The sequence below is a fragment of the Spermophilus citellus genome, assembly GCF_964194105.1.
Source record: "Spermophilus citellus genome assembly, chromosome: 15".
NCBI classification, from domain to species: domain Eukaryota; kingdom Metazoa; phylum Chordata; class Mammalia; order Rodentia; family Sciuridae; genus Spermophilus; species Spermophilus citellus.
In genome coordinates this window covers 68,246,912-68,271,350 of record NC_138195.1, presented here as the reverse complement: position 1 = coordinate 68,271,350, position 24,439 = coordinate 68,246,912, and the positions used below count along the sequence as shown (strand labels likewise).

Below are 24,439 nucleotides of genomic sequence, written 5' to 3'. Positions count from 1 at the left end.
TTGACCTCCCTTCCAACATTCTGGATCTCATGTCCTCTTTGGTCATTGGTAATCACCTGGTAGTGTGTTTTTACCAAGGCTCAGTTTGTCTCTTTGTAGAATAAGAATGATCTTTCCCCTCAGTTAATTGTTCTTGTGTGGTATTGGAATTAATATTGTTATTATTCAGCTAATCTCTGACAGACACTCATTCAGTTTGAACAAGAATTAGAAGTGAGTTCTCCAGGTTAACTTTTTTAATTTTCATACCAATAACCATATCCTCTCAAAGGAAAACCTCTTTATTATAAACTCTTGGCAAAACAGTGTAATGGAATTTTGCTGTAATGAATACTTATGTAGTACTTAATATAACAGGAATTGCTTTCACAAATAAGTCCCCATCTTGTGGCTTCTCCTCAGACTTTTCCATTCATCAGGCAAAACAGGGAAATACACTATTAAGGATCTCTGCTTTATCTCTGCTGAGAATGTCACACATCTCCAGCTAACTTGGGCCCTGAAAGGACACATGATTTCTTTTCACATTACTTTGGCCTGTGAGAGGGGCAGAAAAATACAGGTTCAGACCAGGAAGCTTCTTTTTAGCAATAGCTCTACACCATGGAAAGGAAGCACAAATCATTGATAGTCAGTAAACTATCTCCAACCTAGTCAAGGGAGCAAGCCCAGATGAATATAGAAGCACCTCATGTGCTTCCCCAACTCAAAATCCCAGCCCGAGTTGGTTGCTGTATAATTCTTACCAACAGTTTATATACACATTTTTGTCTTAGGTTTCTGGTTGTTTGTGCCAGATGGTAATTCCAATACCAGCTATTCTGTCATGACTGGACAGAAAGTACTTCTTAATTTGGTTTTAACCCAGAATTTTCTAAACTTACTTGACCACAGAGCCCTCTTTTCTTCACATAACAATAACTAAAATACATTGAACTATATTTGTGGGGGGGGGAAAAAGTAGAGATACACTGCCTCCATGCCTTTACTTAAGTTCCCCACATTTTTTATTCTGTCATTGTTTGGGTTTTGTTTTTATTGTGTTGCAATTGTTCTGCTTTCTTGAGAAATTTGAATTTAGTCCAATATTGTTTAGGGGTCAAGATGGTTGAAATAGGCAAGACTAAAGGCAGTTGAAAAGCAATTATACTTGATTTTAGGACAGAGTAAGCACAATGCTCAGATGTGCTCAGACACTTGGCAGCTCAGAGTGCAGGGAGGGATTTAGGGTATTTGTTACTTAGCATCAACCTTATCTCTGGTTACCTACTGGTTACTGAATCTCTATGAGCCAGAGTTTCTAAGTATTCATGAGGATTAAATGACACTATATGTAAAATAGCTAGCAAATAAAAAGAAACTTGATACATTAAATGTTCCTCTCTCCAAGTTCTTCTAGTTAGTATTGCACTAATTTAATTACAGTTAAATTGTGCTATTCTGCCACAAACAATGACAATTATATGAAAAGAGGTCAGGGAAAGGATGTGGGTGGTAACTGTATAAACAATACCGATTTACAAACACTGAATTTATAAAAAAGTACTACACATAGATGGTTGGATTCTGGCAACTTAGAACCCTGTTATTCCTATTATTGATACCCCACAGTTAAATTTACCAGAAAGTTAATGAATTAAGCTTCAGACCCCTCTCTTGCTTTGATTCCTTAGTGCTGGCAGTTGCTAAGAATTATAGACTATTCTAGGGTGGGGGGAGAGATTGCTATCAGGAAGCATTTCTATGTACGTATTTCTGGTAAGTTACCTAAAGGGCTCCAAGAAAGAAGAGATTTGATTCTTTAAGTTTCAGGGAGTTTGTTGATTTATTTTGTCATTCTATGTAAATATTTACTTTTAAGCCTAAGTTTGTATTCTGTACATGTTATCTCTTCTTAAAAAGGACCCCACAAATTGTGTTTTAGACCCAAAACATATGATCTGCTCCTGTCTGCAACTCTGGTGCCATTACCTGCTGCTACACTGAAAAACCCCAGAGGTGCCCTCCTCAGCGCCCACTCCAATGACAGGACTTCCCCACCCTGTTCTGTTCTCAACTTCCTGTACAGCTCTCCTCAGTACTGTTGGGATCGAGGTCCAGCTGTTTGAACCTCTGCCAAGACATAGCCTCTCTTCAGACACAACCCTGGATACGTGAGGGGAAACAATCTGGACTTTAGGGTCAGCACCCAAAGTGTACAAGGAGTTGAGGGAGAGAAGATTGGGAGTGGGGCCCTCAGCACCGCACTTGAGCTTCAGAGCCATCCCTTTGGCTCCTGTGGCTTAAATCATACAGACACTCATTGTTTCATAAGTACAGTTTTGAGTACCCATTATTTGCATGTGGGATTGCCCATAACCCTGACCTTTACTTGTACCATTTGCCTACAACATTTTTCCAGAATACAAACTCTTTCAAATTCCTGAATTCCAACATTCTAGCCTGCTGTATGACTCCTGCATGGATTTACACATATCGATTCAAGCAAGTCACAGAACACATCTATATTGTCTAGGATCTTTCTTTGTAACTGCATCATTTCATTAGAATTTCCAGCCCAAATAGTTCTCAATACAAGGTAGGAAGTTTGACCCATTGAAGAAAAAATGAAGAATAATGTAGCCTAAGAAGGAAAGCCCCATGGCCAGCTGGCCCATGAAGAATGTGCTCAGCAGGAGCCCAGGGTGATGCTTTTGGAGGAGGGGCAAGGGCAATTTATAAAGCTTTATAGAGGCTTAAATCAGCCTTCTCCAGTGTTGGACTTCGAGGTGTCAGAATAGGTTTTATAGGTCAACAGGGTTGTTCTAATGATTATCCAAGCTTCTCCCCCTTCAGTGGGGAAAGCCCTGATTTTTATGGAATAACCTGCCCAGTCAGCAGGCTTGGTGTTAAAATTCTAAGCAGACTGCCCCCGCTCCTCCTTGAAAGCAGCAGGCAGCAAAATAAGTCCGGAAATTCCTAAGCATTGGGAAGCCAGCACTAATGTAATTACCTGAAATAAAAGAAGGGGTCAGAAAATAAGGGGCAAAGGTTTTTCCTCTTAAAGTAAAAGGCCAGGTAAACAAAACCAGCTGTCCTTGGAGCCAACAAACTTCCCTCATTAAATGTTTTAAGAGGCTAATGGGCATAAGTGGCTAATTGTAGCACAATTCTGAAGTTTGCATGTAGGGGATAGAGAAGGGGGTGGGTGAGGTGGCATTGGGATTAAAGCCTGGCTGACAGAGTCATAAAGAAGGTAAGACCTGAACCTGGTAGAGGATCCATAAGTGTCCAGAATAGAATTAAAATAAGAGTAAGATGCTTTGACCTTTCGTTCTTTCAGTGTCCCTCTAGATGGTTTTGGATATCTCAGTTGGGGCAGTTTTAAGTTTATATGCTAATTGAAATAGGATCTGGAATAGATTTTTAAATAGCTAATTGGAGGAAATTTTATGTGTATTAACTTTGAAAGCTCTGGAAGGTTTTATAGAAAATTTTGACAGTGGTTCTCTCTAGGTTTTGAGCTTATAGGTGTTTTTTCATTTTATATTTCAATTTTGTGCTTATTTTCTAACTGGTGCACAATGAGCATTCATTTCTTTTATAATAAAAAATAAAGGGCACTATTTCAAATAAACCAAAATGAAGTGTATTATACAAGGAATAAAATTTAAATCTCAGATGGACAATAGAGTTGGTAAATAAATTGGAAGTGGTTAAACTTACTTTGTATACTCTGCTGTCCTTGCCACCTCCATGATGTATGCTTGATAAAACCTGCCAATCTGGAGACAGAAATGAAGGTTGCTGTCATGAGCAAGACAAATTATTTGATCATGCATGAAGGTTTCAACCTTATTGCATTTGTAATAGTTGCCAAAAAGGTTATTACAGCACTGCCTTTCTTGGCTTCAGCTTTTAGTTGAACAGCTTAGTCACTAGTGGTGTGACTGTAAGAGATGCTGAAGTTTCAAGAAAACTTGAAGGAGGACCGTGATATACCTAAAAGTAGCAGTGTAGGTGATTCTAAAACCATTCTGTCAGGATTTATGTGGAAGTTGTTAGAACACCTCTAATTGATCATTCGTTTCCCTCTTCCTCCCCCCAATTTTTTTCCCTCTAATTTATTTGGTCTTCAGAGTCCTTTGTAGCCATTACTAAATTAGTTAATTAACTCTTGGGGAAACTGGTGAGATAAAGGTGAAAATCATGTTTATCTTCCCAATGAGAAAGAAAAGCAGAGAGAGTTGGTCCCAGATCACTGGATGTTCAGTCGTAATTTAGCTCCCTTCCTTTTACACAGACTTTGTTAGAAATCACCATCATTGGAGCTAGGCATTTAGCTCTGTGATAGAGTATTTCTCTAGCATGTACTAGGACCTGGGTTCAATCCTCCGTACTCTCCCACCAAAAAAAAAAAAAAAAAAAAAAGACAAGAAAAGAAAGAAATCACCAATATTATATTTTTTAACAATCTGTTACCAAATGGTCACCACAGACTACTTCACCTCCTTCATGCCCAAATCTAAGTGATATATTGGGTCCTCACTACAGGGAGCCACCATCAAAACCAAACCTCTGAAACAGGAAGGAATTTTTTCATAGCCACAGATTGCCCATACTGAATGTTTTCTTAGGAGCTTCACCATTACAAAGGATAAATTCAGAAAGCTAATTGTTCAAGAGTCAAGAAAGAGGCTTAGGAATTTATTAGATGCATACTCAATGCTTAAATCACCCCCTCTATTAAAAGTAATACCAAATTCTGGTGACCAAAGTTCCTATTTCCATACAATATAAATGTAAGTACGAAGTTGTAAAGAAAAGTTGCTGAATCTTATCAATATAATATGAGGTTTCCTTTGACACCCAAATGTGAATTGAACTCAGATCAAGTTTATTTAAAAGATGCTATGAGGGGCTGGGGTTGTGGCTCAGCAGTAGAGCACTCACCTAGCACATGCAAGGCCCTGGGTTCCATCCTCAGCACCACGTAAAAATAAATAAATAAAGGTATGTGTCCAACTACAACTAAAAAAAATTTTTAAATTTTTTTTTTTAAGATGCTATGATGGGAAGGGATCCTTAACTGGGTAAGGGTGACAGCAATCCCCTGGGCTATACTTCAGAAGCATTTCAAAGGGTCTCTGACACCCCTGTTAACTTCCCTTATTTGCTTGGAGAGCGCCTCTGTAGCCATGGTTTATGCACTACATATAAGCTGGAGAAGAGCCCCAGGTCAACATTTCATGTCTCAACTTTTCTGTGTAACTCCTCAAAAATGCAGCTACTTGGTCCTACTTGATATTCTGCATTATCTTTGGTATCTCAAACAGAATCCTATTTGTCACCTCTGAAAATCTGTACCCCAGACTGACTAGCCCACATAAGCATATACCCATGAGTCCTTTCCTTGCCCTCACCCTCACTAGGCAATGAGTTCTTCCTTCATAGCCTCTCATTTTTACTTCTTTTGTGATCTCTTATTGAGACCCAGATCACTACTTGCTTGCATTATTAAGATAACTTTGTCCACTGGTTTCCATACCTGTAGCTTTTCCTGCTGTTATCTAATTCACCACATTCAGGAGTAGCTCAAAACCGACTGAGAATCATTGAATTCAGCTTGGTAGGTTAAAAATTAGGTCAAGAATAGGCTCTAAAAACCTCTAGTCAAAGTTTTTATTGGTGCTCTTCTCTGAGTTGTACATGAAGGACGAATTGGACTTTTTCTGGGTCCAGAAAAACCGAATATTAGTCATTGAGTACACAGTACCAGGCAATAGACTTCCCTCTGCCTCCCACCTGCTGGAAATCCTGCTCTGTTCCTTTCTCCTTCAAATCCTACAGTGGATAATTATGCTCCTCTCTGGAGAGAGGCTCCCCCTGCACACCCCACCCATTGCCTCTCTGAGTTTCTGCTACATTAATTGGTAAGGAACCTGACAGAGGAGATTTAGTTATTTGCTATTCATCTTTGATATGCCAGGCCCTGTGGCCAGCATTTTTCCTTATTTGGTCAGTAAAGTAACCCTGTGGAAATAATATAGGTCTGGATTCTTTTTAAACCCCTCTTAAAGAAAGGGAAATCCAGTATCACATGGGTAAGTGGCAAAAAGATTGAGCCAGGATTTTTTAATTCTAGAGTCTGTGTACTTGAGAAAAGTGACAAAAGAAAGGTGGAAAAAAGTGAAGGAAGCTGCACATTGGGCCATGTATTAGGTGGACTAGTGAGGGAATCCCACATACTGAAAAGCTACATCTGGCATTTTTTATCTCAATATATATTAAACTATATGTGTTGCTGGTAAAAATTATGAATTTTGACCCTTAATATTATTTACTGGGGAACTAACAAAAGGAAAAGAGGAAATTATATGTTTCATTAAATAATAAAAGAATAATTACAGTGTTTGGCATATGCCTACTCACTGTATGATAGATAACAAATATTCATGTCTTCAACCATGTGTTAAATTAGTATTGCAGAAACTATTATTAATTTACACTGTCACAATATGCCTAGCTTCCATGTAATACACCATCTATCTCAACTTTAAAAAAAAATCAAATGTGCTAATATTGAAGACTAACAGGAAGAGGTTGTAAGAGATCTTAAGGAAATGGCTATGCCTGGCACTGTGCATTGCATATAATAAATATGTGTTGAATCTGAATCTTAGCTTACCATGGATGAGGTGAAATACCATATCATTGTTTGTTTTAGTCTCTAAGTAACCATTAAAAAGTTTAGAAATATGTACCCTTTAGGACAGCATTTCCACTTTTTTAAAACTCTATACTTACACATAATCTCATTAATCAGTTCTCTATTCCTTATAACCCCATATTTGTGAGCTGAAAACTAGAAAAAGTAGAAAAGAACTAAAAGCATTTGGGTATCTATTGTATGCCAGGTATTTTACTCTTGTTATATCCTTAATTTGCAATTGATCCAGAGAAATAGATGTGTTAACCCTTTTTAAAAAATAAGAAAACTGAGTTGGGCATGATTCCGCACACCTATAATCTCATCTATGGGAGGTTAAGGCAGAAGAATGACAACTTACTGAGACCCCCATCTCAAAATAAAAATGTAAAAGGGCTGCAGATGTAGGTCAGTGTTAGAATGTTTGCCTAACATGTGTGAGGCTCTGGGTTTAGTCCCCAACACCACACACACACACACACACACACACACACACACACACACAGGAAGAAGCTAAGAAAGAAGAGGAGGAGGAAGAAGAAAAGAAGAAAACTGAGGCCCATAGAGACTATGTAACTGTGTAAGGTCTTCTTACCAATGATTTAAACATTGAATACTGTGGAAATGTCTTGAAGTGGTAAAGGAGGCCTAGGGGATCTCAGTAAGTGGGACTTACCCAAACACCTATTTTAGAAAAAAAAAAAAAGGTTTAAAAATCTAACCATTCCAATATACCACATGTTATTTGGGAATTTAACATTAAAAACAATTTTCACATAGTTCTATAATATGTACTGATGAGTGGATCTCCTATTAAAGGTGAAAAAAAATCTATCACTAGTCATCAACCAAGGAGACCTTAGTGGGTCATAAAAGGCACCCAGGAATCATAAGTGTTTAGAAACTGACTCAATTCAATTCAATTCAGTTTTGCAGAGATGAGGATGTTTGAGGTAATGAAGGTCACCATATCCTGGGCCAGTATCAGTTTAGTTTTCAGAAAAAGAGACTCAAAAAGGAGGCCCCCATAAAGCTGCATAGGTCAACTGTTCACAATATCATGTCAGCACTTGATGTTTCACTTTAGCTAATAAAAACCCAATGGGTACCAACTGTTTACTATTTCAGAAGGGGGCTCTTGGGCTTTAATTTGTATTACTTATTTATTTGTATGCTTGTTCATTTATTCACTCATTCATTCATCCCAGAGGTAGTGGGAGAAGGTTGACTAAGGTATTTTGCCAGGGAAGCGAGCTGGAGATGTTTGAGACGCTCCTTGCTGCACTGAGTCAGATTGCTACTTTGGTGTTTATTTTATTTAAAGGTTTGAAAACCTATCAATATGTGTGAGTATTCCTTGGAAATTCTTCACATATTTTATCACTTTAAGGTAGGGATAGGGATGAGAAAAGAGATGAGTAGAAAGTCACTTTCCCAAAGGAAAAAAATGCAGCTTTTTCCTGTATCCAAGTTGTATTATGGAATTCCTGTCAGTTCTCACAGAGCCAGCAAGGGACTTTCACATGACAAAGGTTGGGAAAAATATCACAGTATAGCCTACAAATGAAAATGGAAATAGAGAGGATAAAAAGCATATGATTGGTTTGAAAAGCACTCCGGATCAAAACCTTTTAGGATAAGAATCAGGTGGATGCCTGGGCTGTTTCCTCAGCATCCTCAGCAACAGAGACTTCTGACTAGAGAAGTATCCTTATAAACCCCCGCTCAAGATTTTATCTGATTCTTATTTTATTTTTATTCCAGTTGCTACATTGATGGCCGGGTGGTCAAAGTGATGGACTTCCTGAAAACTCGCCTGTTAGACACACTCTCTGACCAGATTAGGAAAATTCAGAAAGTGAGTAAAAGTATCCTGGGAAGAAGAGTGAGTTTGGGGATAAAGCAAGGAAAAGATAACAGGGTCTGAGCTGTATTCCAGCACTGTGGGAACCAGTATAGAAAACAGTACAATCTAGGGGCAAGAGCTCCCTCTCACAGTTGATGATTACTGTTTATTGTTTTTCAAATTCAGAAGGGTTTGTACATGCTACATCAAGGTTTCAAAACTTCTTTCTTTTAACAAATGTTGGTAAGGATATGGAGAAAAGGGAATTTTTACACATTGCTAGTATAGACATTTTGAACATGAATGTGAGGTTCCTCAGAAACTAGGAATACAGCTACGTTATGATCCAGCTAGCCCAATTCTGGGTATATATCCAAAGGAAATGAGATCAGCATATCAAAAAAATACCTGCACTTCCTATTTATTATAGCACTATTGACAGTAGCCAAAATAGGAAATCAACCTCGTGTCCATTTATCCACCAACAGATGAATAGATGGAGAAATTTTGTAGCATTCCATACACAACAGAATATCATTTAGCCATAAAAAAATAATGAAATCCTGTCATGTATGGCAAAGTGGATGGAACTAAAGGACATTAAGTGAAATATGCCAGACCCAGAGAGACAAGGGCTGCATGTTTCCTCTTATTTGTAAAAGTTAAAAAGTTTATCTTCAACTAGAAAAGTATAGAATGATAACTACTAGAGGTTAGGAAAAGTGGAGAATAAGGGGAATAGGGGAAGCTGCATAACAGGTACCAAAACACAGTTAAATAAGAAGAATAAGTTCTAGTGTTCTACAGTACAGTGGGGTGAGCATAGTACACAACAATCTGTTATATGTTTTATGAAGACAGGATCTTGAAAGATCCAAACATAAAACAATGATAAAAAACTAGAAATGTTAATTACTGTAATTTGATCAGTACAGGTTTTATACATGTACTGAAATATCACACAGCACACAGTAAATATGTACAACTATTAAAAATTAATTAAAACAAAAATAAAATTAAGAAATAAATTGTCCACATGGGAAATATTTCAAAGTTAAAAAAATTAATATTTTCTGCATCCTCCAATTAATACTTCTTTCAAAATTAAATGCAATTATAAATTGTTTTAAAAAGTTCTCTATTTTAATAATACATATTTTAATAGTTTGTTTCTAAATTGTGAGTTTAGCAAGGGAAGAATAGGTTTACTATGTTATGTTATTCTTCTCAGGAATTTGTATGTGAGATCTCTATATCTCATCTATACTAAAAATAGAGATCACAGAGATCTGTCTTTAATAATGGTCTAATAATTCTACATGTATATTGTTCTAGGGTCACATTTTGAGATACATTGGATTAGTTAATTCTGACTTGTGAGGATTTTACGCCTATAATTTCCACAAGTCTCTATAAGATAGCATATCTTTTGTTGCTCAGTCAGTTTATTTTTTAGGAAATGGAGATTCTATGAATGCTGCACTGTCTTTTGAGCAAATAAAACAAATCTCAACAGGTAGAACTCAGTAAAGATGGAATGAATGAATAAATAAATGGATAAATGAATTAATAGTTCATGTCTAAAATTAGCTCTGAAAGAAAATTCTATTTGAAGCAATCATAGACAATCACTTTTGAAAGCTAAAGTGGAAGTCTGTACCTTGTTTTCCTATTCACACCAATAAATATCACACTTAGTTTACAAACAGTCTCTTGAGTCTTCTTATTCTCATGAGATTTTAGAGGCTGAAAACCCCAGGACTTCTGATTTCTAGTCTAACTCCTCCTGGGACCACTTACATTGGCCAGCATCCTTTTTTGTCACTGCCTCCTGCCATTTACTAGGCAAGAGGAAGTAAATGATTTAAAATATTTCTACCAGTCTCTGTTTGACATTCAATTAGTGAAAATATGTACTAAACACTTAGCAAGTGCCAGGCAAAGTGGCAGATACTAGGGATACAGAATTGAATAAAATGTGGCCTCTGCCCTCAAAGAACTCAGTTTTAAGTTTTAATATTTACTTTGAGCAACATGAAACATATTACCTACTGTAACAGAATGTCAACTTATTGAATATAGCAGTTTCCTAATCTCATTGTGCTAATCTAATATTGTATATTGTTCTCTAAAAGTAGGGAAAGATTTTCTTTCATTTGTTCATTAATTTGTTCTTTTTTAAATTCAACAAATATTTATTGGATATGTACCATGTTTCAGGCACTATTCTAAGTGTTTAGAGTACAAAAATATAGAAGATAGTCAATTCCCTTTATCTTGGCTTTTAAAATTCTGAGTCAAAGAGTTGTGATTAAGAAGTGATACCACAGTGCTAGAGTGAAGGTTTTACTGTGCTCGTGTTATTAGGTAAGTATGGATTTAGGTCCTAAGTAAGTCAGAGGTGCTGGGAGTTAGGTTCTTCTCTTTCTCCCCACTTTCCATCACCCTTCACCACTGCATATTCCTTAATGGTTACAGAACATTCAAACCCCGAAATTGTGACTAAGCTTACCTCCTGATTTATCTAGGGCTTGCTTTATCTAGAGGCTGAGAACCCTCAAGACCAAAGAAAAAAAAGGCTAAATCCTGTGCACAATTGAGATTCAGACCTTTAAAAACATGTCTGATGAACTTGAAGTGGGAAAGCCCAGTGCCATTGCAAGTAACTAATTAAAACAAATAAAAAATTTTTAAAAAATGGAGCCGCTGAAAGATATGACCTATAGAAGACACCTGGAAGGGGAGGGCTTAGCAGCAGGCCCAGGTAACGTTTAGACTATTACAAAAGGAACGTGCCCAGAGATCCCCTCAAGCCAAGGTTCCTGTTCTAGTTACTTCTTGCTTGCAACAAATTAACTAAAAACTTAGTGGCATAAAACAAACATTTATTATGCCAATGGGTTATATGGGCCAGGAATTCCCAGCACAGGAATGGTTTGTCTCTACTCCACAATGTCTGAAGCCTCAGCTGGAAGACTTGAAGGCTGGGGTGAGACAAAGGTTGTATTAGAATGGCCAGAAAGCTCAGCCAGGCCACTCATCTAGCAGGTAATGCCAGCTAACAGCTAGTACCTCAGCTAAGGCTGATAGCCAGAGAACTTGCATTTGAATTCTCTGTGTAGCTTAGTCTTCCTCCCAAGGTTCTAAATTCAGATGTTCAAGAGAGAGGGCCAAAAATAAATAAATAAATAAATAAATAAATAAATAGAAATATATATATGTGTGTGTGTGTGTATATATATATTTCCTTTTATTGATTGATTGATTGATCTAGTTACTTGACCTCCCTGTTTGTTTATACACACACACACACACACACACACATATATAACTAAAATAAATATTAACTCATGCTACATGCTATGTAAGCAAGTTTTGCCTTGAAAATGTATATAAAATGTAAAGATAAAATTTTACATTATCCCAACAACAGAATGGAGATTCAAGGGTTGTAGAGAAATAAATTGAATACATTTCAAAGAGAGAGAGAGAGAGAGAGAGAGAGCCAGGTGGTAACTCTATGACCTTTTCTAACTCAACCTCAGAGGTCACAGGACATCACTTCAGCCACATCCTTGAAGGAGTTGCCAAGATCCACAAAGTTCAGACAAGAAAAGAAATAAATTCCTCTTGATGAGCAAGTGGCAAGATTCTTGAAAAGCATATAGGACCAGAAATATTTTTGCAGTAATTTTTGCAAAATACTTTCTGCCACAGTCCCATCCTCCCTGTTTCATTTGCAAGCTTTAAATCATCCCCCTGACGCGTTTTAATTTCTCAATTCTCTTTTTCAAAGCTTTTGCCAGATATACCTTAAATGGGTATCTGTGGGAAGTGCTGCTGGGTCACAGATTCTCTGAGATTTGACTCCTTAGGTAACCCTCCCACTGGCCACAGCAGCCTGGACTCAGTTGTCAGAGCCTCCAGGATGAGAGTCTCACTCTCACATTCCATAATGTGCCTGTCCTCAGGAGACAAGAGCTGGGACCAAAGCAGGGTCACCAAGCTTTTACTGATGAAAAATTATGTTGATTGTTTCTGACATTCTTGGGGTGGGGAAGTTGGGGAGGAGGTCTGGAGAATGGGAGCCCAAAGTGAAAACTTGGGCAGACTGGCTCAATGTTTTTCTTGAAAACTCACAAACCAGCTCAGAGAGGGGCCAAGTAAGTTTTTAATGTCTGTATACCTGAAACCCCCACCCAAAAGCTAGAAGTGGAATCTTTGTTTCTTCTCTATTAATAGAAGTTATGAGAAGTCTTAATGACCATCCCGGCCCCACCCACCGGGCCATTGAGGAAGAAGCAGTTTGATAAATCTGTGCTGAAGCTGTTTAAATGGGAGATAGAGAACAGAATTTCAAGCCTGATGACCTGAGCTAGAACACAGACTTAGCTGTGTGGTCTTGGGCCAGTTACTTGATCTCCCTGTTTGTCTGGGGTTTTTCGTCTGTTTTCTTTCTCTGTAAGATTAAGAGGCTAAGAATCTTGTGTTCCCTCCCTCTTAGGAGATTAAGAAGGTCACACGAAGCTGTTCTGTTAATTCCTGTTGAATGCTAGTTCTTATAACTGTTATAGATATTCTTACAGTTCTAATAGTTATTTTCAATAATAATTTCTGTGACTAAAGAAGCTTCATGGTACCTTTATCCTTTACTTGTTCTTTTTTTCTCTCTTCCCTCCTACTTGAACCCTGGAGAATATGATAGGTGATATTTTTGGCACCTGAAACACAATGACTCAATTGCTAAAAACAGCTGTGGTTTCCAAATTTGGACTGCCACTTAGAGAAGAATTCTCAGTGTTCTGAGCAGTGAACAAATTATCTGGTTATATGAAAATCTGCATGATACTTTTGGAAGCCAAACAGAGACATGTTTGGACAATGTTTGGACAACCCACTCCTTTGGATGTCTCCCTTCCGTTAGACTAAGGATAATCATCTGGACATGGGGATATGAGTCAAAGAAAGGCAGTGAGCATCTAACAATGAAGGGAAGAGTCAGGTGGGAAAGTGAGATATTTAGGACACAGTGCAGATGGTACAGTGTGGAAAGCTGGGCAGACTCCAAAATAATGATGTAAGAACCAAGAAGAACCACTTTGGCTTAAGTCATTTGGACTCTATGATTTGTGTCTTCATCTCCTAGAGGAATCAGAAGAGGAAGTAACACTTTTTGATATTATTTTCAGCAATTCAATAAGCACAGAAAAGAGTTGGTGAAATCCCAGTCACAAGGGAAGTATTTCTAAAAGTCCTGTCCATGTGATTGCATTTTGAATACTTAATAAACTGGAGTTGGCTTCCTGGATATTTGAAAAGTTCTTTCCTTCCTCTTTTTCTTCTTCCTTTCTTCCCTTCTTTTATCAACTGTTCATAATGTTGTTAGAATTTCCTTGGCCCCTGGGAATAAAATGGTGAGCAAGACTGATGTGATGTTTATCCTCATAGACTTTATGATCTAGTGGGAAAAATAGTTAATGAAATAAGCATTGATAATAAAATGTGATGACTCCTATCATAGGGTGCTATGAGAGCCCATGGCAGGAAGTGTCCACCTTACTTTGTGAAGTCAGGGAAGCCCTCCCAAGGGAAGTGACACATGGGTTAACACCTAAAGGATAGATGCCTTCTCATTTACACAGTTCTTAGGGTGTGATCAGAGGATCACTGATGTGGATGTGCATTGGGAAGGGGGATGATTTATGTGATTCATAATCTGACCATTATTGTTTTGTTAACATCATCATTGCTTCTGGTCACTTATGATGTTAATGAAAGTCAACTCTTTTGAAGTCTCCATAAATGCAGTAATATTATGCTGCTTCTTCCAATATGTTAGTTGCAGGACCATGGAAGTAGGCAGAAAGATATGCGATTCTTTTAAAGTAACTAATACATTAAAAAAGAAACCTTTTTCCTCATTCACACTTTCAGTTTACCCTTGTATTTGAGCCTCTTAGCTTATCAAAAGGCAGGAATAAATAACTGTTATTCTTGAAGATCATAGAATAACTAGAGGGGCAATTAAAGAGCAACTGAGGACTATGATAACATCAATCTTCTCTAATTGAAGAAAACTGGAAAATGAAAGCACATTATTAGGGTAAGAACAGTAGTATCACCAAAAATTCAGTGTTTGACTTATTCATTTATTCACTCACTCATTCAATACTGTTGAATGCTAATTTTGATGTGCCAGTGCCTATCATATCCCCTATCAATTGACATGCTAGAGGGAGGGGGCATAAATGAAGGGGCAGTGAATTGGCAGAATAAAATAGTAGAAGCAGTAAAGAAGCAATGTCTCATTCACATTGTATGGACTCTCTGGTGTTCTTTCTGAAGAAGAACCTCACGATGTTCCTAACTTTATACTATAGTATTAAATAGCCCTGTAGGCTATTTCTACACAAGCATGGTAGGAGAATGTCTTCTATGTTTGTGTTTAGGGGAAAGGAAAGGTCTCTTCATGGCCCCAAATAACAATTCAGTCTGTTTGTAAATGCCAGATATTTCACTGTAAAAAAAAATTCTCTACATTAGGAAAATGCTCTAAACTATAAACAGAGGTTTAGGACACTAGCTGAAATTCACACTGTTATTAATGTCAATAGAGGATCCTTTCCCAAGAGCAGATTTCAATGGAGGGGAAGAAGAACACAAGCCAAGGAAGTACTCAGAGTAGGCAGAGGACTCCAAATACAAACTGTATCACATTAATACATGGGGATGACATCCATGAGTGATTCTAAATTTTATAGGGCACGAGGCTTATACAATAGGGACCTCTGTAAGAAAAAGAAGACGAAGCAAATTTTCAAAATTTAAAGGTATCTAATCATATGGGTACATTAATAGAGACCTTCCCAGGATATTGATAAAAGCCTGTGGGAGTGGGAACTAAAACTTTAAGCCGACCTAAAGGAAAGTCTGGCTAAAGGAAAGTCTGGCTCTTTATTTTCATATTAAGACACTGATATTGGGGCTGGGGATGTGGCTCAAGCTGTAGCATGCTAGCCTGGCATGCGTGGAGCACTGGGTTCGATCCTCAGCATCACATAAAAATAAAATAAAGATGTTGTGTCCACCAAAAACTAAAAATAAATATTAAAAAATTCCCTCTCTCTCTCTCTTTCTCTCTCTCTCTCTCTCTCTCTCTCTCTCTCTCTCTCTCTTCTCTCTCTCTTTCTCTCTCTCTTTCTTTAAAAAAAAAAGACACTGATATTACAGGAGATCTACCCTAAAAGTATGTTTATCACAAGAGATCCAGAGTTTTAATCATGAACGCTGATGTCCTTAATTCTTGGAAATAAATATTCTCTTGATTCTTTTTTTTTTAAATTATTTTGGTAGTTATAGATGGACAGCATGCCTTTGTTTATTTTTTTAATGCAATGCTGAGAATTGAACCCAGTGTCTCACACATGCCAGGCAAGTGCTCTGCCCCAGTCTTCCCTTGATTCTTAATTCACAAAAAATTATGGATTGCACCATCAATTGAATAACAGCTAGGAAGAAACAGCAAGCAAGTTTTGATTGATAGTGATGACAAAAACCATTCTGATTTCAATAGCATTAAAATGGAAAAATGTATCATCAACATACAAAAACATAGTAGACCTATTATTTGAGGGGGGTGTTTTTTATTGAGTGCATAGATGTTATTAATTCATTGAAGAAACCAATAATTTACACAAGGTTGCAGAGCTTAGTAAGTAATAAAATTAGAATCCAAACCAAGGCCCATTTAACCCCAGAACCTACCCTCATCCCTTACACTATTCTATATCTTCCACCCTTATTAACCATTTCTTTTATAATTCATGTAATATTTATTTTTCTAACCACTCAGGATTAGAAAAGCTTTCAAAGAAGAATGCTAGCCATGCGTGGTGGTGCACTCCTGTAATCCCAGCAGCTCGGGAGGCTGAGGCAGGAAGATTGTGAGTTCAAAGCCAGCCTCAACAAAAGTGAGGTGCTAAGCAACTCAGTGAGACCTTGTCTCTAAATAAAATACAAAATAGGGCTGAGGATGTGGCTCAGTGGTCGAGAGCCCCTGAATTCAATTCCCGGTATCCTCCCGCCCCCCAAAAAAGAAGAATGCTGAATTTTCTTGATGAGAGAACATCAATTTGACCCCACAATCAGTTGATAATCTGAAATGACTGCCCTAGAGGTGAGGATTGAAGTAAAATTGGGTATCAAGATATTAGGCAAGTAAAGGTGGAAGAGGACAAGACTTCTCAAAGTTCGACTCTCATCCATTGGACTCCATCCATGTTTTAGGAACACAGGCTCTTGGTCAGTGTGTCACAAGGCCCTGCTATACTGCAAGGGAAGGACAATGAGAAGGAATGTGCTACTTAAAGCAGTGGCCCTGGGAACCAATAGCTACTTGAGGGAAAATGCTTCTTCAGAAGGGAGAGGCAACCTGGAAGTGGGAGGATTATAGGGTTTGTCCTGAGCCAGAGCAAGATTACCACTGAGGCTGGTGGACACTGTGACTTATAAGTGGGCTAAGTGTGCAGTAAACTTGAGGAATTGATTAGTCACCAAAAAGAAAAGGGAGAGGGAGGAAGAATGATTTAAATGCAAATAGCTGCTTTCCAGTCTCTTTCCACTAGCACTTATCCCTTTGAGCACAGACATTGCTTTGGGCCTCTGAAACTTTCTTCTTCTTTTCTTGCATCTGTTCATAATTTCCTTACCTCCCTAGTGACTTTATCTTGTTTATGTATGTTCTTATTTTAATTTTATGTTTTGTTGCAATTACATTCAATTGCTTTTCTGTGGTTTGAGATAACAAGAGCAGAGAGTACAGTTTTAAATCTTAAAAGTGTCGTAGAAACAGAAGCCACAAATTAAAAATTGATCTGATACCAAAAGAAAATGGACAAATATGGCACAGCAGAACACAAAGATGATAAAAAGAAATTACACAGAAAAAAATTAATGAAACTGACAGAAAGTACATTAGACAGAAGAAATAAATCAAGTGAAATGTGATGAGATATTGGAATGACTGTGCTCAGAATAGCCTGGCTGTCTAACCGAAGAAGGACATGTTAAATATGAAGGCAATTCAGTGAGCCAGATGCTTGTGGGTCTTCTAAAACAGGAAAATTCAATTAGAAAGTATCAGAACTCTGAACTGGAACTGTGAGCATTTGGTGTTTTGTTATAGAGGTTATTAGTTACCTTTTCTGAAACTTAGCTTTTTCAGCAATAAAATGCTGCCTCTTGTATGTTCTCATTTGTTTAACAAATATTTAATAAGCAAAGTAATCCAAAATGTACATTAGATGTGACAAAATTTAAAAAAATAGAAAATTATAATTAAGTCTGATAAGGTCAAGATCAGATATAAGTTCAAAGAATTTTGGAACCCAGAGAAAATAATAAATAATTTCCTGAAGGTTTGAGGAATATTTCACAGAGGAAATAACTTTTAAAATAATCCTTGAAAAAAAAAGATAGTGTTGGTGGGAGGAGGGGAGGGGAGAACATAACCAGTAAAGACTTAAAATAACATTGCAGAGTTGAAAGGTGGTAAGTTTACTCTGTGTAGTGAACCATAGGCCATGTGGGAAGGGATGGGAGAAGAGGTAGCTAAGAGGTAGTTCTGAAGGGTCTTAGATACCAAGTTAAATTAAGCAGTTGGCATCTTAACATGTGGGTCACTGAACATGGCTTTCAGTAAGACCAGAAACAAACTTCTTGTAGCACATCTGCCAACTGATCAACCAGATCTTTCAGTGGGCAGGAAGAATTGAGTACTGTTACTGGTAATGGGGAACCATTAAAGGTTCTTAAACTGGGGAGGGATTTCTGTTAGCTTAATGGCATCAGTGTGGAAGAAAGGCTGGAGGAGAAAGAGTACAGGCAGGAAGACCAAGGAATAAATGATAAGCTGCAAATCACAGGAAGGAGCAGTGAGGAAGGAAAGGACAGATGAATATGAGCCCCTCCTGGTCTAAGATTGTCGGTAAGCACAGAGTCAAAACCTACACAAGAAGGCTGGAAAGAAACAACATAGAAACAGTAATAAATTTTTTCCTGGACCGTTTTTAAATATGATAAGGGAACAACACTGTCAGAGGCAAGAAACAGCTGTATGGGTAAGGTTTAAGGAAGCTATCCAGCTCTTTGTAACCAGCTACATCAAGGACCACTCTGGGTATGTAAAGAGCTGCTGCTCTTCTGAGGTCCTGAGGAAGGTCGATTTCCAAGTGGATGAGATGCTGGAATTAATGGACTCCAGCTTCTTTTGGAGGATGGGCCTCCTGCCAGGGCTGATTAGCCCAGCTGGCCTGTCCACTACTTCTGTTTTATTGCTTCCTTTCTCATTAAGGAAGGTGTTGGTGTGGATAACTGTAAACAACATGCCTGCTGTTACAGTGCTACCATCTCTCACACAGCCAGTGGCTGGAGCCAGGCTCTCAGGAGTCTTTTAAAAGACTTAGGTCACAGTATTGGAGGCAGGATATCAAGGAAATGCAGGAAAAGGAAGCCCAGTTTTGAAAAGGTGTCACATAAATGGTTATTTTCCTTTTTAAAATTTGAAGTCATAGGGAAAATTAAACTTTGTTTTTGAAAAATCAAGGATGTTTTGCCTAAGTGCTCTCTTTCTCTTCTCTTACCCTCCTCCCTCAGTGTATCCACGTGAAACAGTTTTGACAGTCCCTGACCCTAAAATCTGAGGGAAGGGAGCTGGAAGAGATTGTCTTTATGCCATTCTACCTCAAGCAGGCCCAGGGGTTCTGAACAGCCACTGGCCACTTACTGAACAGTTCTGTGGGTGCCTCAAAGCTCCTTTTACCACATGGGGCCAAGGACTGAAGTATTTAGCAACAAAAGAACTGAAAAGGAACTAAAAGCCCCACTTCCCTCCACCCTCACTTAAATAATCTCCCCAGACAATGTATACCTTAAAATAATCTTCACTGGCACATCATTTCTCACCAGGAATGCTTTTTCTTTCCAAAGTCCTCTAATTTTCTCTCTTCCAGCATAGGGAGAATCATATTCTCTCAGAAAACCACAGTGGTGAATTATGGCCTTTGGTTTCTTACAGTTTCACTTTCTAAGGGAATTTTGCAGCTGCTTCCATCTGTTTTTCCTAATTTGTTCTCTCTTCTTCTGCCCATACAGATTTCCTCCCCAGGCCCAGCCAGCACCCAACCTGTCTCTGTAGCTCCACCACACGTCACCATGCTGGTCTTCTCTGCTCACGGAAGACACAGCTCATCAAGCCTCCCGCTATGTCCCCAACAGAAAATACTCCGAAAATAGTTTTTGATTTGCACTGACTGTTCCTAGAACCAGTCACATTAATGCTTTCTAGGGCTGTTTTACCCACAAGATATTTCATATAACTGATGTAGGTTTTGTATCAAAGTTCTACCTCACTGTGATTTTTGTTTGTGTGGCTTGACAGAGTTGTCTGTATTGAGAGTAGATAAGTGAACTACTCTGAATGTTGATGTGAATTAGCTATATGCATTTTATATTCTAAAGTGGCCTTTTCTGCAGCTTAGCATACATCTGGGACATTCCCTATCATCCAGTATGGTGTGTGAAGGAAAATAACCATGGCTGATGTTAGATTCATGCAGACACAGTTACATGTGCCTTGAACAAGGAGAGTGATCTAGATAACATTTTGGTTTATATTTCTAAGTGCTTACTATATACCAGACACTATTTCAAGTGCTTTGCAAATATTAAGTAGTTTAAATAACATAAAATCATCTGAGGCAGGTAGTCTTAATATTCTGATTTTACAGCCACGGAAACAGAAATGCAGAGTAGGTACTGTGCTATACTCAAGGGCACACAATGAATGGACAGTAGAACCAGGGTTCAAATGCAGGTGATCTGTCTCCAAAGACTATTCCCCTAACTACAACCATGCTGCCTCCCCACTAATAATTTGAGGAGGATGAGGCAACTGGGATTAAGCCCAAATCCATTAAGGGACTGGCTACTTCTTCACTCAGGTCTCAGCTCAGAGATCACCTTCAGGGGGTATAATTTATAGAATTACAATTTAAAGAATTATACCCCCCCACCACCACCACCAAGTCCCCTTGACCACAGTGTAAGCCAATGAGAGCAGAGACCTATTTTCATTGCTGTATACCTGCTTGGCATTGAGCAGGTGCTTAATCAATATTTGTTGAATAAATAAATTAGTGCATTTGGTAACGCCTTAATATAGCTGGATAGAAATCCTGATTCCTTTCCTAGCCTTATTTTTATATGTTCTCTCTAGACAATTTCATATTCTCCTTCGGCTTTTTCTACCATTCTGTGGACCTTCCTCTGATCTAGATCTTTGTTTCAGAGGTGACCAGTTTTCACCTATATTTGACTTTTTTTTTCCTTTTATTGTTACTTGATTTTAACTTCCATAATCAAAGATTCTCTTAATCTTTGGGTGGTAGGAGCCAAAGGGACTTATATTCATATCATAGAAACTAATATATTTTAACGTTTTATATTTAGAATGGACTTACAGTTCATCTATTCCAAATCCACATATTTAAATGTTGATGAAGAAATTGAAGTCCAAGATAAAGACTTCCAAAAGTCTCCAAGTTAGCATCTTTTGGAACCCAAAATTTCCAGCATATATATTTTTCCATATGATGGTTCACTGCACTCCTAGAGTCTACCTCTCTTTTTGCTAGAGTGTTTATATATATATAAAGATACAATACACATAACATTCACCCTTTCAAAGTATGAAATTTAGTGGATTTTACTATATGTATAGAATTTTGATATTACATTACCGACTAATTTTAAAACATGCTCAATTCCAATCCCAAAAGAAACGTCACACTCATTAGTAGTCACTCCCTATGCTCACATACCCCCAAACTCCCTCCTCTTCAATCCTGTTATTATTTAGATGTGGTGTCCCCCAAAAGCTCACACGTGAGATAATGCAAGAAGGTTTGGAGGAGAAATGATTGGGGTATGGCCTTAACCTAATCAGTGACTAATCCCTGCTAGGATTAACTGAGAGGTAACTGGAGGCAGGCAGAGGTGGCTGAAGGAAGTGGCTCAATGGGCGCGTGGCTATGGGGTATATATTTTGTATTTGGAGAGTGGAATCTCTTTCTCTCTCTGCTTTCTGATCAACCTGTGAGCTGCTTCCCTCTGCCACACTTTTCCACCATGATATTCTGCCTTACCTCGAGCCTCAAGGAATGGAGCCAGCCTTCTATAGACTAAGACCTCTGAAACTGTGAGCCCTCAAATAAACCTTTCCTCCTTTACAGTTGTTTTTTAGTTACAACAGCAAAAAAGCTGACTAAAACACTAAAAAAACCACTAATCTACTTTCTCTCTCTCTCTGGATTTGCCTGTTCTGGATATTTTATATAAATGGAATCAGATAGTGTTTTGCCTTTTATGCCTCGCATCCTTCACTCAGCTTAGTTTTTTCAAGGTTTAACCATGTTGTAGTGTTTACAGTTTTGTTTTGTTCGACCAAATCCTCTTTCTCCAACTATCTCACTTTAATATCTGTCTTTGAACACAAAACTAAACTGTGAATATCCTGGAAGCCAAAGGCAAAAAGTTAAAAACAAATCTATTACTCAGTTAATTATAAAGGAAGCATGAAGTTTATCATATGCACAGATACATTCCTAGCACTGCATTTTAAGGGAGCTCACAGATACAGTCCTTTAATTTTACCTTGTGATCATTTAAGGTATTTTTCTTACTTTTCCATCATTATGATTTCCAGCTTCCCCTGGGTAGGGCACTCTAAGCAGTGTTGAAAAGGGTGAGAGGACTGTCTTGTGGCATCCTCAAATGACTCTTATTTTTCTGTGTGAAGGGGTTTTCCCCCTGAAGGTTTGGGGATTGAACTCATGGCTTTACACATACTAAGCATATGCTTTACCACGGAGCTTCAAACCCAGGCCCAAGGGTGAATTTTAACAATATTCCAAATCAACCTCCACCGGTCATCCTCAGGATCTTCCTACTAGTTGCAATCCTTACTTCCATCTCAAACTTGTAGATCAGAGACTGAGCCACTTTAAAATTTTAGAGGGCAACATTTTGACAAGAGGCTTTGCCTCTGCTGGGAAGGCATGCAGCTGTGGTTGCTCCCTGAGTAGGATCTGACATGTGGGTCAGTGACTTTTCTTTTTACACTTACTACAGTTATTTTCAAACTGTGGCTACAACATCCAAGCCATTGCTATTATAAAATAATTCTCTAAAACATCACCCTCTACTCTCTCATGATTAATGAATTCTAACATGTGGATAGTGCATAACAGAATACTGAAAACTTTGCTTCTCAATACTTGTTAATATGGAAACATAATATGATTTTTATTTGGGGACCTGTACTGACAATGAACAGTGTTTTCATCCCTAAAGTCACCTCACATCCTAGAATATGCATTTGTTCTATCACATTGTCACTTAGGTCTTCCTGAGAAAAAACAATAGTTTCTTTGAGGGGATATGTGTCAATGTTAATGCTTTGGTGTGCTGTATGCCAACACAATTGTGTGCATCATCAGGGAAAAAAGTACCTGGGAGCAGGGAATCAGAGAAACTTCCTTTAGTGAATGTGTGTTGCTTCTCATCTGGGAATAGATTTTAAAAACTGATTCTCCCCTTCTGCTTTGTTGTTTGGCCAGGTGGTTAATACATACACCCCAGGAAAGAAGATTTGGCTTGAAGGTGTGGTGACTACCTCAGCTGGAGGCACAAACAATTTGTCAGACTCCTATGCTGCAGGATTCTTGTAAGTAACACAATTGTATTCCCAGGGACTTTCAGGAAAGAAGGACAGTGATGCTGTAACATGCTTGTTATTCTGCCCATTGCTGGGTAAAGCTTGCTTCCCATTGAAAGTTCTTCATCTGTTCATCTGTGAATACTTTTAACCACTTAACAGTATTAGTTCTTTATCTAAATACTAAAATGTCAGACAAAGGTATCAGAGCAAGAATGAGAGAAGCAGGAGGAGGAGTAACAGTAACATAATAATGAGAAGAACTTTATTAATAAGTTTAAAGGTTTTTGCGGGAGGTGCCAGGAATTGAACTGAGGAGCATTCAATCACTGAGCCAAATCCCAGCCCTATTTTGTATTTTATTTAGAGACAGGGTCTCACTGAGTTGCTTAGCCCCTCGCTTTTGCTGAGGCTGGCTTTGAACTCAGGATCCACCTATCTCTGCCTCCCAAGCTGCTGGGATTACAGGCATGGCCCACCATTCCTGGCTATAAGTTTACAGTTCTAACCACAGAACGGGCAATGTACATATTCTCATCCAATTTTTACCATAATTCTGGGAGATAGTTAATAGAAGTCGTGGTTTTTGCCCTTCAGAAGCATATGATTGGATATACTAGGATTAGAGATAACTATATCATAAAGTTATCAGAGATAAGTGCAACAATAATAGTAGCTTTAATTTACCATGTGCCAAGCACTTTCTAAAGTATTTTATATACATTTAATAATTTAGCAACCAGTAAAATTGATGTTATGGTTTCCATAATGAGACAGTAAAATAGGAACTATTATTATCCTTAAATTACAGATGAAGAAATTGAGTGACAATTGAAGTAACACCCAACCAAGGTCACTTGCTTTAACAGCAGAGCTCAGACTTAAATCCAGATGGTCTGCTCCAGAGTTCAGCCTCTTTGCCACTCTCTTTTTGTGTCACATGGTCTTTCCAAGAAAGTGACAGGCCTGTAAAGAAATAGAGAATTTCTCTGACTGGGAGTTTCAGGAAGGGTTTCATGCAGGAAGTGGCATTTGAGTGGGACATAAGATTACTCCAATTTCTGTAGGTAGAGAGTGGCCCTGGCTTTCTGACTGAATAGTGTTCTCCTAAGAATTGGAGTTTTGCCCTCAG

The 24,439-nt window shown here is 38.1% G+C and overlaps 1 protein-coding gene across 2 annotated transcripts in view; it reads left to right on the top strand.

The window, feature by feature from the left end:
- The window catches only part of HPSE2 (heparanase 2 (inactive)), a 705,647-nt gene that overhangs the window by 541,947 nt on the left and 139,261 nt on the right, over window positions 1–24,439 (top strand). For both annotated transcript variants that reach the window (XM_081268316.1, XM_081268315.1), the window contains 2 exons: window positions 8,453–8,546; window positions 23,210–23,316. In XM_081268316.1, the coding sequence (XP_081124442.1) occupies window positions 8,453–8,546; window positions 23,210–23,316 (201 nt within the window). The remainder of the gene's footprint in view (window positions 1–8,452; window positions 8,547–23,209; window positions 23,317–24,439) is intronic.